Source organism: Orbicella faveolata, unplaced genomic scaffold (genome assembly GCF_042242905.1).
Source record: "Orbicella faveolata isolate gen_17 unplaced genomic scaffold, um_ofav_v1 contig_34, whole genome shotgun sequence".
Taxonomy (NCBI): domain Eukaryota; kingdom Metazoa; phylum Cnidaria; class Anthozoa; order Scleractinia; family Merulinidae; genus Orbicella; species Orbicella faveolata.
In genome coordinates this window covers 7410556-7429292 of record NW_028301563.1, presented here as the reverse complement: position 1 = coordinate 7429292, position 18737 = coordinate 7410556, and the positions used below count along the sequence as shown (strand labels likewise).

Sequence of the window (18737 nt, the reverse complement as noted above, 5' to 3'; positions counted from 1 at the left end):
TCCGCATTTCACTGTTAAGAAAACAAGACTCTCCCTGCCAGCCGATAGGCTCTCTAGCTTAAATATTCAGTGCATGGTGTACTTATATGGATGCGATATGAGAGTGTTTGTGGGAAAAATGTGGTTTCGCACCAAAATTCCTTGTATAACGCCGGGAAATAACGTGCTCAGACACCTTCCTTAGGTTAATTGTGTCCGAAAAACAATAAACAGGCTCTCCATAGAGACGTTAAAATGTTGATGCTTACCGGAAAAATTGAGAAAGTATATTATGTTGGTAACTTTTTTGTTCACACGATCGACGAAATTCCCGCCATTTTTTTCAAACTTGGAGCCTGGGGCACAGCCAAACCTCGCGCATGCTTATTACCTTTTTCCGATCTGAAAGAAAAGACACTTTACTCTCACACTGCATCTTATTATCTGAGGCCCGTTGCCGATAAACGTTAAGCCATGATTAAAAACCAATGGTGATTAATATTTTTACTTTTCGCTGCTGTGTAGTAAAGTCTGAGATCATTGACGTAGAAAACTGAGGAAAAGAACGAAAACAAACAACCTCACTAAAACTATTGACCTAATCCTGTCCTAATTCAATTATATCGAGGACTGGCTCATTGTTGGGGTAACCTTAGAAAGTGCTGAGCACAATGTGTAATGGACTTCTATCTCATACGCGTGAATGCGGTGAGGGATCGAGAGCATCACAGTAAATAGACATAAAAAATGCTTCCATTTGGAACGTAACTATGCTCGTATATTTGTCGGTGGACATTATTTGTTCCGGGAAGAAAACTGTGGGCTTTGAGGAAGAGTTAATGTCGAAGTGCATGTGATAAATTTACTTTTAGACTAGTCGTGTGGGAGCGAAAAAATTTCATGGATGATAAACTGAGATATTCGGGAGTGCCGAAGTAGCTAGATACATGGGCCAAAAAATCCGAGATTCAAAATAACTCGTGTATTTGTGGTGGACGATAATTCCTTTCTTTAAAATTCAGAAAGTTTCAAAAGTTGAGAGCCGAAATTTATTTCAACTTCTTTCGATTCATTCTTTCTTAACTGCGGTTCCCTGTTTAGCTTCCTCGAGATGACGGTTACCCCGTGTCTCATCTCTTTCCTAGCTTCAGGCTCCCCCAACATCTAACCCGAAGAAGGAGGTCACATATTCAAGCAGCTGATTATCACCCACTGCACGATCATGAATTCACGTTAATTTATGCTATGTTTTAAATTCCTTTTCATCGGGAAAAAATGCAAGAAAACGAAGAAAAATCAAAATGTAAATTCTCTTTACTCGTGCCATCACAATGTCAACAGCGCTTTCTCGAGTTCTGTGTTTGTATCTTATTATACAAGGAAGGCTTTTACATGAACGAACCCCAAACCCAACAAATAAATAACAGATCAGAGTTCTCTTGTCTGCTCCAAACTTTGCCTGGCTTGTGGGTGGTTTTTGAAAAACAGCAGCAACTTCCTCTGAGATCTTTGTGAGTTTCGACCAACAGACCAAAATAATGCAGAGTTGATTATTCTACTCGCGCTAAGAAACTGACTGTTTTAAAGAATCAGCCATATATACATGTATCACAAAGTAAAATCAGGTATAAAACACAAGATAAGAAAATTGAAGTAATTTTGATTTGGTAAATATGGCTGATGCACGTATCTCATACATGATGTAGTATTCAGATGATGCACGTATCTCATATAGGATATTTTTTTTAGACTTAAAAAGATCTCGTGACTGCCCAAGGATTTACAGTAAGCACCTCCAGTTAACTGTTAGACACTTTTTCCAATGACGAGGAAATACTCAGCAATAACTTTTAATCAAGTAAACATGGTTTCTTGAAACTTGTTATCAACAGTTCTACACTCGCTGCGTGATCTATGAACATGAACACGAACAGCCCGTGAGTTACGAAGAATGCGTGACTTTTAACAATGCGTGATTATCGAAATATGCGTGATTATTATTTTTTTTGATGTTTCTCTGTGGTCTTAAATAGTTTAACGATTGCGGTTTCCTGTATATGACAGCTCATGAATAGTTCGTTCTCCTTTCTTTGACAGATCATGAATAGTTCGTTTTGGGAGTAGAATTTTAGGTTTCGAGTTCACTTGCGATCAGCGTCAGTATTGCGAACATTCAATTGTATTCAAGCTTCATCGTATTAGTTCTTCCGAGCCACAGAGATCCACTCTTCAGAATCTACCAATCAACTACAATAAAGATTTAAGAAATCTCTGGTAGTTTGATACGTTTCTCGCCTTCTGCACCAAAACTGTTGTCCTTTGCCTTTTTAGGTATGAGAGGTAAAGCTAGTTTAAGATTTGTCTCACTTCCTCGTTTTACATGCTGACAGTGCGACACTTTTCTGAATGAACTGGTTATGAAGACAAACGCAAGTAGCAGTCTATCACATCGCTTCTAAATCTACGTCTAATCAAATATCGATTCAACCACAGGACTAGAGACTAACCCTTGATCACGAAGAGAAGTAGATAGGTTTGCTTACGTATCACTTAATTTTCAAAAATTGGAAAGACTATTGTGACAATATCAGTTTATGCTACGCTTCTTTACTCTCGTCATATGTCCGCGCTTGAAATGGTTAATACAGCACAGAGAGATACGGGACTTACTCGGCGTAAGACAGAATGGAAACAATGCGATGCCTATTCGAACAAATTAGTTTAGGCATAATTTCCGACTAAAGATTCGTTGCCCAAATTATCAAGAATCCTTTAACAGCCATCTTTAACCAAACTGGGGAACGCTGACTTAGAAATTAAGATAGTATCTATGAAATACAAAGCAGTCTTGGGACAAATTTGCACTTTTGGCGCTTTTGCCCACACGCCAGAGGCGAACACAACTTAACCTGCCTAACTTCGCCCCCCACCTCCCCATACAATGTTGAAAACTAGAACCTGCAATTTCACCTGATTTTCAACATTGTGTTGGGTGGGGAGGGGGAACAGCAACGCGTTTTTTAAAGGATATAGCAGGGTTTTTTTTTTTTCAAACTTTAGTTCTATAACACAGATAATTCGTTACATAACATAAGTGTCCCAAGGACTTTTGTCCACGATTGTAGTTCCAGTCCAACACCGAGAATACAAAAATGGCCAATTGAGGTATGTCTTACACACAATGGGGGATGAAGCGGATAGCAACTCCTCACGGACAGGTTGTAACTAATTTTTAAGCAACATAAGGATACTCAAGTTATGAACCAAATTACATTGCACCTTCACAGATTGCACCGTTCTTTACGAATCCATCTTTGCATTGGCAATCGTACGATCCATGCGTATTACTGCACGTAGAGTCAGCAACGGCAGCGCATGGGTCGTTCTGTGCAGCACACTCATCGATATCTGGGAGATAGAATGTGATATAATAGTTATATTTATGTGATATCTGCGTTTCCACCCCAAGAGTTTATGAAATTGACTCTGTGTGTTTAGAATTGTGAGTCATGCTGTTTTTTTTTTCTTACACGTACCGGCCCAACCGTAGCAAGGGAGGGGTGGGTGGACAGAAGTACCCTCTGGGTTTTCGTTGTAGTAAGACATGGAAAGTTCATTTTACGTATAATGATATCTCTTGGCTTGCTGCAAAATTCGTACAAGATAAGTTGTTGCTTTTTTTTTTCTGTTGTTATGACGTCATGTGACGTCATTTAGCCGGCCATGTTGGACCACTAACTTGGATTTCAAAATTATTTTCCCAGAAATAACACACAAACTGCGGTGACAAACATGACAATAAAACGCATGTTGGAAAACAAAATTCATTTAACTTGGCGTTTGGCATGTTTCGCCATACATCTTCAGAAGTGACCGTTTAGAATAGGAGTAACAACTGAATTTTAGATAAGTAATTAACAATAACAATGACGGAAGCTGGAAAAACTTTGCATATTAAAAGATGCAAACTAATAACGACAAAGTTTTTCGCTGCTAACATTATCATGTAGGGAAGGTTTCAGCTCTCTAAATAGTAGAGTCCCCTTTATCTTGGAATGTGTATCTGGCACACCTTTTGCTAATATCTCAAAGTGGTCCCATTTTAAGTTGTGACCAGTTGACGTGACGTGATTGACAGATACTTTAACAACAAAAAGTGAGCGTGCGGATGAGGTTTGCTTTTTATTTCCTAGGTGTGAAGGAGTCCCATTTTGTGTACAGGCCGGTAAAGGTCTTCTTTCGGTAAGTAGATGTTGACAAAGTATGACTTTGGCGTTTGATGAGGATATCCAGGAAAAGGATTGTCCTGTTCTCTTCAAAATCAACGGTACATTTGATATTTGCGTAACGACAGTTCTAGTGTAGAAACTGAGTTGCTATGTTTTACTGTCGAACAAGGTGAAGGTATCGTCAACGTATCGAAACTGAATGGAAGGGCGAGCGTTGTTGTTAAGAACCCTTTTCTCTTCAAAATGGCACATAAAGATATTGGCCAAAACAGGACCTAAAGGAAAGCCCGTTGCCACAACGTCAATTTGGCGTTTTATTGTCATGTTTGTCACTGGAGTTTGTGTGTTATTTCTTATTAAGCTAAGATGGCCAAAGAAAAGGAGTATTTCCTCAGAAGGTCGGTAAAAAATCGTAAGCTGTGGGAAAATTAGTCCAAAATAATAATGATAGTGAAATGATACTAATTCTGCAATGTTGTCCAAGAAAACAAGAAAAAAGGAATTTTGTTAAAGACGACCCAACAGGCCATTTCAGAATTACGTTTTGCGTCTTTCTCAAAGGGAATCTTGGTGCCGACCCTTTCGCATGCAAGTTAAATTCGTTTTCATCTGAGCGGTTGTGTACCAGGCCTCGTTTTAGTCCAACTTGGAAATGGCCCATTTGACCTAAACCTCTCTATTTAGCTTGACCCGAATATCTCTGGTAATTTCAAATGGCGTGAAAAAACAGACGACAAACCAAAATTTTGAAAATAGGATGAATGAATTGACACTGAAAAAATTCTAACGAAAATCCAAAGGCCAAAAGTTGAAGGCCTTTTTTTCAGCATAAGTGTTTCTTTCAGCGCAGTTTCTTACAGGATACTTTCTAAATAAAATAAGTACAGTTCATAGTACGTAACCTAGTGATCCACTAAATTCTGTGCCACCAAATAACCTATAACTTGTGATCATTAATTATTGGAACATTACATTATTGGTCTCACCTGTGCAGTTGTGTCCATCTCCAGTATGTCCTGGATTACACGTACAGTTGTATGAACCATGAGTATTAACACAGTCAGCATTGGCATGACACTTGTGCGAAGCTGAAGTGCATTCGTCAACATCTGAAAAAAGAAAGCGACAACAGCGAAATACTTACCTCGTGTTTTATGCAGACTAATGATCTCAACTCCAAACTGCTTTTGGTTCTTTTTGGTTAAAGGGTCCATTATAGAAGACGGTTTTCGTTTATGTTGTGTTATCCTTCAGTTTTTAGTTAGAGTATTCTCAAACTACACCAAAAAATAAGTAGTCAATAACGTTTTTATACAAGAAAAGGTAATGCTTAACTTTTAATCGCGGGTTAGCGTCATCCGGCTTACGAAAAACCCGACCAAGGACGCTAATTGGATTTTGGTAACTCATGGTTAGGGGGAACGAGGGAAATACGACTCAATAACTTAAAGGTTAATTAAATCATGGAAATAACAGTCGATATTGTGAGAAGATAACCGTTGTCCCCAGGCTGTGATAATGCATTGGCGAGATGAAAGTAGCAATGTATGTTGACAGACAGATGTACATTCTAGGACACTGGCTGGTTGTTTCTTTGCAGGAAAACTTCAGCGATGAGACCATAACGTAAACTGTCTTACCCTCTGTACAATCCTGACCCTTGAATCCAGGAGAACACAAACATCGATATCCTTTGTTAGTAAATCCCGCCTGGCACGTGCCATTGTTCTGACACGGTTTCTCTCCACAGGCATTCTTAGCCAAGAAGAAAGAAGAATAAAATTTGGAGTTACATTCTCATTTTATTCCCAAATTTATTCCGTTTCGTTCCTCTGAAAACCTAAAGACAGACAGACAGACCGACAAGCTTTATCGATGCACGACACCGTAATGACTCGATTTAGCGCCCGGGGCGCTTTTTTTTTTTTTTTTTTTTTTTTTTTTTTTTTTTTTTTTGGTAGCTCAAGGGAGGGCGTTTATTCGAGAAGGCCGCTTATTCAGGATAGGGTGCTTATTTCTTTCTTGAGAAACAGGCGAATGTTTAAAACAAAACTTTAGCACGGTATTTATTAACAGAAACTGTATCAGTAACAAATATACGGTAAATGTTCAGTTAACGTGAGGGAATTTTAGTCATTTCGACGCCACTTACGTGTCACTTACGGTACATCAGTACGTAAATAAAAGCTTTCCGGTGCGGCGTCTTCGACGTCCGATTCGGGGATCTCGAAAAAGAATCCTTGTCGCGTGAAAATAAAATAATTGCTCATCGTAACGGAAGGGAATGGTAGCTCTTGTGGGAATAGGGGCGCTTACTAGTTAATAAAAACACATTCGAAGTGGGACGCCAATTCGAAAGGAGGCGCTTATTGGAAGGAGGGCGCTAAATCGAATCATTATGGGGCAATGCATAATAAAATTAAAATAAAGTAAAATTAAATTAAACTTCGTACAAAGTTTATACATGATAGATACAGTTCATCTAAAATTCTACTAACATAAGATTTTACAAACTGAATGGGATTATTAATTAACCAATTTTGCTATTAATTAAGCTAAGCACATCAGGAAAGTTGATCTTTCGCTCAGCTACTTCATATTTTCCGCTCTTTGATCGTTTCAGATGAATTTGATTAGAAACCTAATTTGATTAGAAACCACACACTAACCTTTGATCCACGATAAATGTAATTTTGCATTGACTTTAGATCACTAGGGTATTCAAAGTGAGTTGAATTATTCAGTTCACAATTAGTGATCGCCGGAGACCTTAATTCCATGTTATAACTGACACAGTTGGGTTCCATAAAGCAGAGAGCTCCGCAGAAGTCTTTGAAAACGGACTCAACGGTTTTTATTACGTGGTTAATAAGTCGTTTGCCTTGAAACGAGAGCGCGGATCGGAACTCCAGTTGACGGCACGGGTCTGTTGAGTAAAGAGTCAGATGATCGATAATTATCATTAGAATTCAGTTTGATTTTCTTGAATACATACAGTAACCACTCCCATACAAGTGATTCGTTTTAAGAGATGTTCCTCCTCCAAGATGATGTCTTATTAAGGAATATGCCCACCCCCCCCCCCCCCTCTTAGGTGGGGTCATCTTATGTGACCCCTTTTAGACTGGGCCTTATCATGTATCGCGTCAGGGACTCCCCGGTTGATGCCTCCACCGGGGGTACCCACTGAGGAAGTGGAGTGTTCCCCAGAACCCTTCCAATATGGCTTAACGGTTTTCATCACGTTAGCCATAAGTCGTTTTCCAAGCATGAAACGATAGCTGGCTCAGACTGAATTCCAGTTTGCGGCAGGGTTCTGTCAAGAGACAGATTGTCGAAAACTGCCATTGAAATTTGAATTTGCTGTAATCATGATAGCCGCGAGCTACTATGCCAAGAACAGGAGACAATATAGCGTCTTTAGTTACTTAAATGTCTTAAACAACATGGCGGAAATCCATGAAAAGATCGAAAGGCACGATGGTTCACTGGTGCTTACGTTGCCGGAAGTGCATTCGAAGTACTTATCTTGGCATTTGCTGAATACGTATAGGTAGTGGCAGGAATGCTAGTGCAGTGAAGGATTTTGACCTCAAGTTTACATTGGAGTCAAAAGGCTCCCCTTATTTTTTAGGAATATTTTTCTTTTGTATGAGGCTACTCCTTCCTGAGTGGTACCTAAGTGTCTTAACAGAGGGACTGCCGAGGAAACATGCTTTTTATATTCCTTGGAGAACTGTATATTTGGCGATCTCGTGCGATGAATAAATCAATTACAATCAACTACAATATTTTTTGTTGCGACAGTTGATAGAATTGCTAATGCATGGAACAAGGTGTTTAGATCCTCTGATGTTTTAAGAGAGTATCCACGTAATTATTCGATTTTTACGAAGTACTGTTTTTCAATGTGTTTTAACAATGTAGTGATCATATGAACCCGGTTTCCGAGATCTCGCTTCGCCACTATTTTCTTCGTAAAAATTTCGATTTGTTCGTATGAGAAGCCGGGCTGGCCCGGTTACAACCGAGATCTCGGCAGCCGGCCGGGCTGGAAATCGTTCCCATATGAGCACTCTAAGGACCTCTCCATATGAGCCCGGTAACCGGGACGAATTTTGTTGTCTGTTCATACGGGAAATTTCAGCCCGGTCGACCGGGATGAAATCCAAAGAAACGCAACCAAAATGGTAGAACATAAACTTGTATCGTTCGCGGCGGTCGTAGCTTTGTGGACTCTTGTAACTTTACTAATAAAGTTAATTCGCATACTCCTAAAGTGGAAATACATACGTACAAGACAAAAAGTATGCCATTTTTGGCGCTATGTTGGGAAAGCGAAGCCATTTTGTCCAGAAAGCTTCTTCCCGGTTACCCGGGCCGGCTGAAGTGTTCATATGGGAAAATTTTCATCCCGGTTTCCGAGATCTCGGTCAACGGGCCAGCCCGGCTTCTCTTATTAACACATCGAAATTTTTACAAAGGAAAGAGTGGCGAGGTGAGATCCCGGAAACCAAGCCAGCCCGGTTGACCGGGCTCATATGAAAAGGCTCTTAGACTACTCTAGCCCGGTTACCGGGACAAAACATTTTCAACTGTACACGACCCCACGCGGTTTCACACGTGTTCAAGTTACACCTCAGGAAGCTGAATGTGTGTATACCCAGTTCTATAGCCCACAAAGCCAGCAAGAACCAAGTGGAAACTTTTAATAACAAAAATAAGTATCACAAGACTGAAGTGATCAGTGTAGTGATTAGTCTTTGCAAACACAACTTTAACCCACCAAATGGAAATAACACCAGTTTTTAAACTCTCAGCTGGACAAAGAAGTTGAACTCAAATTTCAATACTTATTGTTCTGCTGTTATTTCTATTCTTTGTTTATGTTATTGTAGTAGTTCATAATGGTAATTGAATTGAGTGGAGTGCAATTTGGTCTGAAATCATACGCGTGATTTCAAAATCGAACGAGCGCGTAGCGCGAGTTCGATTTGAAATCACAAGTATGATTTCAGACCAAAATTGCACGACATGAAGTTCAATTGCCACTTTATTAGATCCATTTTGAAATCGCACAATTTTATCGCCTTAATTTTTAGACCTTTGGTGTATTGTTCCAGTAGCCGGTTTGTTAAAAAAAAAAGCGGAGCCGGAAACACCTTTACGTCTCATTTGGTATGCAAAACGATGTCATGTGACGAAAACTCATCCGAGCATGACAAAGAAACAAGCGGTTCCGAAGTCAGAACGAAAATAGTCTGTCTCAGGTATAAAAGTTCAATTCTTGTCGCTTGAATCAATGATGGAAGGTCTTTCTTTCTTCTGTGGTTGAAGCTGAGACTTTTCATTGTCTTTGGAGAAGGAATTTGAAGGTGCATCCTGCGTAATTCTGCGATGGATTTCTTTTGAGTTGTGAAACTCCCTCGAGTGCACGATGCCCAGTGGATGGTACGTTTTTTTTCTTTCATACCGTTTAATGGCATGATTTTAAGGGAGTCCAGCTCGTTATCATCTCCGTTTCTTTTTGTGACCTCGGCGAAGGACTCAATACTCAGGACCTTGTCAAGTTCTTGCGACGCCATTTGTTTCAAGATATTTCCAAGATGGCGGGACTAACACCAGCTTCGTAAGACGTTCATTCATTCACTGTTTTGTGGAGCGGGGTGTATTTTGACTTTGTTTATTCATAGCGACAGAGTTGAGCTCTTTTGTTGCTTCGTTTGAAACTACCAGAAACCTGGAAACATCTACCTTCTTGAGATGGCCCTGAATTTATTGTTGTGTGGTTTTCGTTTGTTTATGTTTTACTGGACTCGGTATCATACGGATTTTGAGCAGATGTTGAAGAAAAATCGCCAAAATATTCATCAAAATGGACACTGAAAGTTGGAAACTTCCATTAAAGTAGGTGTTCAGCCTGAAGGAGCTGATAATCGTCATTTTAGAAACTGTAATTAATTACATTCGTCAAGTTTTTTGGAAAAAAAAAACACAATAACAACAAAGTTTTGGCAATACTAGTTGCTAAATTCTCCACACAATGGCTTTTTCCCTTTCATTTTCCTGAAATGTTATTGTTTACTTTAAACTAATATTGAAATCTGATTTGTTGTTTTGTTTTACTGTCCCATTCTCAATGGCTGAGAAAAAGATGCGATTTAGAGCAAAAAATAGTGCGATTCGTGAATAAGTCGCACCATTGAGAGCCAATCAGATTGCAAGGATAGCCAGTGATTTCAAAATGGATGTAATAAATAGATAAATCTTGTTAATTAGTTGAAATTTACTTTTTTTTATCACAATATGGAACTATTAAGCTGAAAATTAGTTAACACTTCCACTCGCGAGATCTAAAAGCTAATTCTCCTAACTGATGACCATACATTAGCTTTGCTTCTCGGAAAAATTTGGTATTATATGAGAACAATATCCACTACGTGATAGCCCCTCTACTTGACAATGTATCCAAATTGTAATAAAAATTTATCATGTGACCAAGTGACCACTTCTGGGAACAGGGTTATGTAGTTCACATTTGATTTGTTTTAGATTTGTTCAAGAATATTAACTACGTCAGCACCGTAGATCCTGTGTGTAGCCCTACCCTTTCGCTTCCCAAAATGAAACAGAAGGATGCTCCTTCCTGCCATTTCCAGTGCTCCTTGAGGCTGGGTACAGGTAGTACTCATAAACCACAGTTAGAGTTTAAAGGATCTTTAAACGATATTGCTGTCAATGACATTTTATTTAGTTTAAACTTAGGTGTTGCGACAAGCAAGTGAAAGTTTGAGTTCCAAATCAAAGACTATTCATTACTAGGTCTGTGAGCTTTCTCCTGAAAACAATCCCTTTTCCTGCGTCACAAGACTGAACTGGATAAGGAATGTTCTTAAACTGCACTTAATTCTCCTTCATAAGTTCAGTTTGAGTCATGACCAAATCCTCATCGATGTTTACATTATGTTTCTCACAATAATTGTGCAATACAAAACATACATAAATAATTGTTGGGAGAACCTCAAGCTTGGAGTCCACTTTTGTAGTGAGAATGGACCATCTTGCCTCGAGTCGCCCAAAAGCACATTCGATTTGGTTTTTAGCGGAACGCAGCATGTTAAATATGACTTGTTTCGAGTTGCTGTTACATGCGTCGTACTCTTTCATGCGGAAAGGAATCACTAGGTATGCTGGATCACCAATGAGATAATTCGGTATTTTAACACTTCCCTTAACTAGAGTTTGGAATGCACTTGGCAATTTGCTGCTTCTTAGTTTGGCATAGATAGAGGACTTGAATTGGCAAAAACTTTTTTATCATGCACACTTCCTGGCCACCTGCATTTATTCAACATCTATAATGGAACCTTTGTAGTCACACACAGCCTCTACACTTAATGAAAAGAATTGTTTGTAGCAGAAAAAATCTTGTGAGTTCTCTGATGGGCATTCAATTGGAAGATGAGTCCCATCAATGCAACTAAAAGCTTGTGTCATTCCAAATTTTGCTTAAAACTGCTATTACTTTCTCCCTCATGCTTTCTTCATTCTCTGGAAGATGGAGATATTTTGGGCCAAGATAGTTTGGAATAGCCTGACAAACCTCACTTACAGCAGCTAATGCAGTGTTGAGTGCTATTTCAAAACTATTAATCGTTCTCAGAGATCCGGTATCTTTTAAAAAATACAATGCAACTGCCACCTTTTTTTTCCGCACGCAGTGCCCTGTGATAAGGTGACTTTGGTGAAATGTAAGGCCTTAGCTCCGATACTAAGTTCACAAAACAAGCCCTCGACATTCGAAAGTTTTCTTCCAACATCGTCTTCAGGTTCTGCTCCGATCCAGATGTTTTGCCACCACAAATCAGTTCGACAAGGTTTGTGCCAACAACTTCGCTTACTTCGCTTACTTCGCTTACATTGAGCCTTGCCTGCGTATTTTTCACAGCAGAAGAAAGCCATTCAGCTGTAGCAACATAGCAACCGGATAGCTGACAACGCGAAGGTACGAACAATACAACTGTAGGTGGCGCCCTGTTTGTTTACCGATTTGAATTTCGCGCTGACAGTCGTTCTCAGAGTCTTAAGGTGGGCCGGATTCCCGCGGGTATTCTTTCATCTCAGTAACTGGGATGAAATTCCCTATACGAACACAAGACAAAATCCATCCCGCTAACGGGCCAGCCCGGCAACCGGGCTCATATTGGCTCCGGCTGGGGTATTTGCGTCAAAGAACTGGAAATTTTACTTATGTTCGCTTGAATGACGAATTTTCACTTTCTAATGATAAATATTCAGTATCAATAATTAATTTCAGGCAGACACGAATAATTATAATATGTACGGTTTGTTTCTTTAATAGAATTTGACAACATGTTCCGTGTTTCTATCAAGTTATAGAAACACGAATGTAAGTTTGGAGAAAGAGAAATGTTCTGGGAACGTGAGTCGACTCGTGTTTCTACACTAAAATCGATAGAAACATGAGGGATATTTTTCTGTTATTTTTAGCAAATTCCGCGACAAAGAAAAAAAAAAAAAAGAAAACAACTTGTTTACTTTGATCATCCAAAGGTAAATTCTCTTTGCTCGGATCATCATTACGTCAACAGCTCCTGCTATTTCTGTGCCAGTTCTATCGAGTTTCAGTTTAAATCTGCTAGTGCTCTATCACGAATGCCATTACGCTACTCACTCTCTATTGAGAAAAATTGTTCAATAGAAACACGATTTTAAACCAAACAGCCCGTTTATTTTATATGAGCTATTTTCTAAACGAAATTGAAACGTTTTACTTTGGTAGTTTGAAATTAACCAGCACATATCTCAAGTTTATTAAGTACAGTTGGACCAGGTTAATTCGAACTGGGTTATTTCGAATTCTCTGTTATTCCAAACTCGAAACAATTTTCCTTGGATTTGTCCCTCACTCATTTACTATCTGCTATTTCGAACTCTCGCTGTCTCAAACTATTTTTCGTTTCCCCTGGGATTCGTACTAGAGCGGATACATTTTGAAAACAGAATGTAGCTCGGCTAGAAGTTGCGACCATTCTCTCTATTTTCTTCGATACAAAAGTTTAAATGTAGCAATTAGAGGCTGAATAGAATTGAAACTGATATTTGGTGTCGTAAGAAAGAAAAGTACACATTTATCATTCTAGCGGAGCGATTCACTTGCCCTTGCCACACGCAGTTTGCTAACGGAAGACCGGAAAATAATTACGTCACTATTGATAACAAGATGGGTTCCTTATCTCAAGGAGCTATTTATTCCATTACATTAACAGCAACGAATTTTAGAAAGAATTTCCCGTCAAAGATGTATTATATTTAATAGAGTACTATAAATTTCAGAAATTGATTCGCTAATGACTTCCAAGGAATTATTTTAAACAGCGGGTACCTTTACAGACAAGATGCAATAAAGGTGATTATGATATCACTGAAATAAATTTCGAAATTTTCTTTTCTCCAAATACCCAAACAACGGCATTTCCTGATTCTCGAGGATATCTGCAGAACTTGGAAATGGAAATTTAAGTAATAATAATTACACAGTCGGAACAAACCGTTCCTTTTGATTCAAACAAAAGTATTACTGAAGTTTTTTGGCGTGATGAAAAGCACACGGTCACCTTGTGCTTGATTTGCTATTTGAAGCTTTTCTGCCGGACAACATTGTTATTTTAAAGATAAATTAGACTTTTCTCATAAGTATCACATAAATGTAAAGGCGAAAGGAACAAACCAACCAAAAAACAGCCTACTCACCTTCGCAATTCACTTCTGCCGTCAGTTTACACAACAGGAAGACAATAAGAGTACTGTAGTCCATGTTGAAAATTACATTGATAGTCTTGTCGCGAGAGATAAACCTCCGACTAGTACATCAATGATAAATATTAGCTCGCGTGGATAGCTCCACGAATTAACTGAAGTGTCGGTTTAAAACAAAATCCACGAGAAAACTCAAAACGACGACAGGACGGACGAGTCTTACTGCAGTGCACTGAAGTTTGAGCCAATAAAGCTGTTGTTTTGACAAGCATGCCACATCTTGCTGAGAAGTTCATTTCAAGCCTCCGTTTTGTTATGTATTGTTAATGAGGTTCGCTTTGTTTCGATTAGGATTTTGTAAAACAGGCTCCTGGATGGCTGGAGACGACAGGGTTAATTAAAAGACGGGAAGCTTAAAATAAACGTTTTAAGAGACAAGGTTATCAAGACGCAGCTGGTGAGAGAGAAGAGGGAATTGAAAATGCCTAAATTGCATAAAATAGAAGGCCATTGTGATCGTTTTGCAAAGCCCAAGGTTTAAATAATTGAAATTCCCTTAACTGGTTAGAACACATACCGTTTTAAGGACGGTGCCTACTAAATATAAAGATGTTTGTGTCAGGTTAGGACCACGTGAAAAAAAGTAGATCTTTGCAACACGCATTTTTTCAAGATAATTAGCCTTGAATCTCAACAAAATGCTGACATCAGCATTTCTCTTAAAGAAGAAGGAAATGATATTTCTTTACAGATTTCCTTAGAAAAGCAAACCCATTTATAAAGATCTTAAAACTGCATGGTAAATGGTAATATAAAAACCACTGTTTGGTATGTTTTTATCAACAAAATCGTCGCAAGAGCGCTTTTAGGACCTCTGGCAGCCTTCCTCTGGTTCAGCTAAAATACAGTCTAAATACCTTTTGCTTACAACCAGAAACTAATCACGAGTTGAATAGGCTTGCCACTTCCATTTCATAAGAAAAATGTAGGGTAGCCACGCGCTTTTGAAAGTTATTCATCTTTTTTGAAAACTTTTACGGTACTCATTGCATTTTTTCATGTCACCTACCCAGTAAGTAAACCATTTGCGTATCTCGCACTTGTTTTGCGCGCCCACTACGCCATTTGCACGTATATGTTTACAGTTGAATTTCAGCACAATTTTTTGACAGATAACAGCTAGTTTTTCAGCTGGAAGACGTTAATAGTAAGTAGTTAGGGAAGTGCTGCTATTCTGGTGTTCCTGGTTGAAGTACAAGTTCATTAAACTTGATTTGGCGACAGTAGAAAAATCTTGCTTTTATTTTTGTCTTTTACTTGGTAGCGTAGTTGATTACGTCAATGTCAACCCAGCGCGCTCGTGCTGCTTAAAGCATGCCTTGCGTGATGCGCAGAACGTGTGCGCACTAACAAACGTAGTCAACGTACTTAATATGCTGGTTTTGAGATTTTGGTATTACTTCAAAAGAATATCCTTTGTCTCAGGCATTTTTCTTTTCTCGTCACCTGCCTCTAATTTATGTACCCATTACATTGCCTTAGGAGAAATTTGATTTCGATCACTCCCGTGTTATATTAGTACAATTCGTAGTACAATTCGTCTATCTGATCTCGACCAAGGTGTCTAAATGAGTACCGACGAATTTAATGCAGGGGGTAACCCGACGATGGACTAATCCATCTAGGAGGGGAGCGGGGAGATGTAGAAATACTCCAAGTCACTCCATGCTACGGAAACTGGCATATGCTTGAATGTCCCGGTTTATTGGATCGCGCTAAGAACCAATCAGATTGCAGGATTGGTCACCGTGCCCTCTTGGGAAAAAAATAAAGTGTAGTCATTTGCCCCAACTTATAGATCAAGTAGGAGGAACAATTCTTGACACTGATTTCGAAATGTCTATCGATTCGGCAACAATCAGGAAAGCAGACCTTGATGTCTGTTTTTACGCCTTCTCCTTTGTATGGCAATCTGTTGCTCTCAACATTCAACCATACTGGAAATTGTGAATTTCCTATTGGTGGACACTTGGTTGGCATTCTTGTTCCTGCAGCTCCTTGAAAACGATACCAGTTTTCCGTAAAACTTTCGCAGTCCCTGAAATCTACATTTGGTTCCTGTCGAGATCGTCTAGAGTCTGGTACCCATGCCAGGGATCAACTGAAAGAAAATACATTTTTAAACGGTTTCTTGTCTTTCCTGTAATGTTCTTGCTCATTTCGTTCATATGTCTTGCCCTTGAACAAGGTTCGTCAATTACCATGGAAGCCCTCTGATTTCGCATCCTTAACTTTTTCGATCGATTTACCGTCGATCTCAATAGTAATTTGGTTATTCGGAAGAGCCTGCATTCGTTGATTTAACCCAATCACCATAAATTTAAGTCTCAGCAACATCAAGGCTTAGCCTATTACTTACAAACCAGCAATTAAGATTTATTAGCTCTGAGTTTAACGACAATTTCAAAGTCAGCTATTGTATTGGCAGCGTAGGTAGGTTACATTTGTGTCGTCAACGAACATCCTCGCAGGAGCTGAACTGAGGCAAATAGGCAGATCATAAATGTAAACTAAGAATAGGAGTGGTCCGAGATTGCTACCCTTTGGGACGCCACAAGAAACTCGGGCAACAACAGACAAATGGCCATTTATGCTGCATTTTTGGCTTTGGTCCAGAGATATGATTCAAACCATCTGAGACTACTCGTGTCACACCAGTTTATGAAGCTTCCGTACTAGGAGACTGTGGTCGATAAAATCAACGGCTTTTTTGAGATCGATGAAGGTTACACATTAAATTCGCCGGTACCTATTGAGACACTTTGGTCGAGATCAGAGGGAGGCACCCCCTAATGGGTTCAGTCTTCAAATTTTCCAAGTGCATCAAACCTCGGTAACACACAGCTAAAAGCGTGAATCAATAGTTTTATTATTATAATCATAAAAATTACAATTTCCTCGATTGTGATTAGTTTAAAAAACTCCTATTTTCCACTAATTCACTTGCCAAGTTGTTATCGGACAGTTCAATAAGCCAATCACATTCAAAGTTGTAGTTTAAATCATCCAATCACTTTCAAAGTTAAAGTTACGTGCGTGCGTACGTGCGCTTTGGTGTTTTTGGCGCCTAATTGCCGGTAGGAGGCGCCGTGGCCTTAGAATGTTTACATCTCCTTTGTAGGTATTTTAATGCAAATTTTCCCTTTCTCTCATAACTTGGTTATTCTTCTTTTCTCGCAAATTGTAATTTTTATGATTAATTGGTAATAAGACTTCGTGTCGTCCAATTCGATCGATAATCATACTCGTGATAAACAAATAGGACTTCTTCTGCGCGGTCGTCCGATTTTGTCATCACTCTTATGATAACCGACCGAATTGAACTCCACCCAGTCATATTACCATTACTTATTATTCTTACTCTTCTTCTTCTTCTTCTTCTTCTTATTATTATTATTATTATTATTATTATTATTATCATTATTATTATTATTATTGCTAAGGAGAAATGGAAAGGGCAAGTTTGCTCGCGGGCCGATTGTGTCTGATCCGATTATAATGCACACTTGTACCAAAAACAAGCAGCTTTATTTGCATGTTCAAAAATTCTCACAGTACTTATTGCAAAATTATACAACTCAACAAAACCAGAAATGACACTAATGTAATAACTCAAGTTATATCAGTCTGAGTTTGATAATAGATTATTGCATAAATCTAAGCATGACAAAATGAACTTTTTCAAATAAATACTAACCAAATAATTAGGATAATTCATTACTTTTTTGGTATTTTCTTATGGAGATAATTAAGTCATCGATGCTTTATTTTACCGTAAAACACAGCCCTAAAAATTGAGTATTTAAGGCAATGGAAAAGTAAATGAACGTAATCTTTGACTCGATCGACAAGCCATGGCAACGCCAAAAATGATGGAGACACAATTGACCTATCAAAATTTCCGTGGAGGATGAATGAAAATGTCGTGAAGCCTTGAAACCGATGGCTCATAGCTGCTGGATTTTATCTCAGTTTCTGTAGCATGAAGCGGCTAGGAGCATTTCTACTCCCCCTGGATGGGATGCTACTCCATTGCAGGTCACTCTCCCCGCAATTTGTTAGGTTTCCCCAACAATTCGCCGGTACCCATTTATACTCCTGAGCGGAGAGAGGCACTGTGAGAGTAAAGTGTCTTGCTCAAGAACACAACACAGTGTCCCCAGCCAGGGCTCAAACCCAGACCGCTCGATCCGGGGCCGAGCGCACTAACCATGAGGCCACCGCGCCTCCCAGAGGATGAATGATGATGAATGAGTTGAGACTTCTATACAGTTCTTACTTACTTAATAAACAGCTGCTGAAAGTTTCAGCCCTTTAGAGTAAATCGTCTTTTCAAAAATTAAGGGAGGGGTGGCATCCACCCACCCCACTCCACCATTACCCTAAGTTATCTCTACATTAACGAGCTGTCTCGAGAATTGTTGTCCTACAAAAGCACAAAAACGTACTGTGCAGTCTGCAAATGATCCAATTTTTAAAAATTGTGGTTTAGGTATATTTTTCCTCAGATGTTTTGCAAGCGCGTAAATTACCGTAGTGTCCTTAGCATATTTATTTGCATACCGTAAGTGTAAAGCTGTCGCCTTTACACGTTGCTCGTGCATATCTTTTGCTGTCAATCATCACAACATCTGTGCCGAAAGCTACCCAAGAAATGTAGTCAATTGACTCGAGAGTTCTCAGTTGAAC

The 18737-nt window shown here is 39.1% G+C and overlaps 1 protein-coding gene, 1 long non-coding RNA gene and 1 pseudogene across 2 annotated transcripts in view; 1 reads left to right on the top strand and 2 right to left on the bottom strand.

Moving 5' to 3' along the window:
• Positions 1–3034: 3034 nt before the first annotated feature.
• Positions 3035–14371, bottom strand: LOC149104497 (uncharacterized). Its single transcript, XM_089270982.1, has 5 exons — positions 13983–14371; positions 6878–7134; positions 5849–5963; positions 5195–5317; positions 3035–3387 (listed from the first exon to the last, which is right to left on the bottom strand). Exons 1-5 carry the CDS (start codon positions 14044–14046, stop codon positions 3248–3250), a joined length of 699 nt encoding a protein of 232 aa, XP_089127108.1. The 5' UTR covers positions 14047–14371; the 3' UTR covers positions 3035–3247.
• LOC149104480 (uncharacterized) overlaps positions 6128–18737 on the top strand; it is a 193773-nt gene continuing 181163 nt past the window's right edge. The window contains exon 1 of the long non-coding RNA XR_016201258.1: positions 6128–6165. This is a non-coding gene — a long non-coding RNA (uncharacterized LOC149104480). The remainder of the gene's footprint in view (positions 6166–18737) is intronic.
• On the bottom strand, positions 11112–12170 carry LOC149104498 (uncharacterized; annotated as a pseudogene).

Coding starts and splice junctions, on each gene's coding strand:
- LOC149104497 (XM_089270982.1), bottom strand. CDS start 14,046: ATGGACTACAGTACTCTTATTGTCTTCCTGTTGTGTAAACTGACGGCA. Junction 7,135..13,982: donor GGCAGAAGTGAATTGCGAAG/GTGAGTAGGCTG, acceptor TTTACTCAACAG/ACCCGTGCCGTCAACTGGAG. Junction 3,388..5,194: donor AGATGGACACAACTGCACAG/GTGAGACCAATA, acceptor TCTATCTCCCAG/ATATCGATGAGTGTGCTGCA.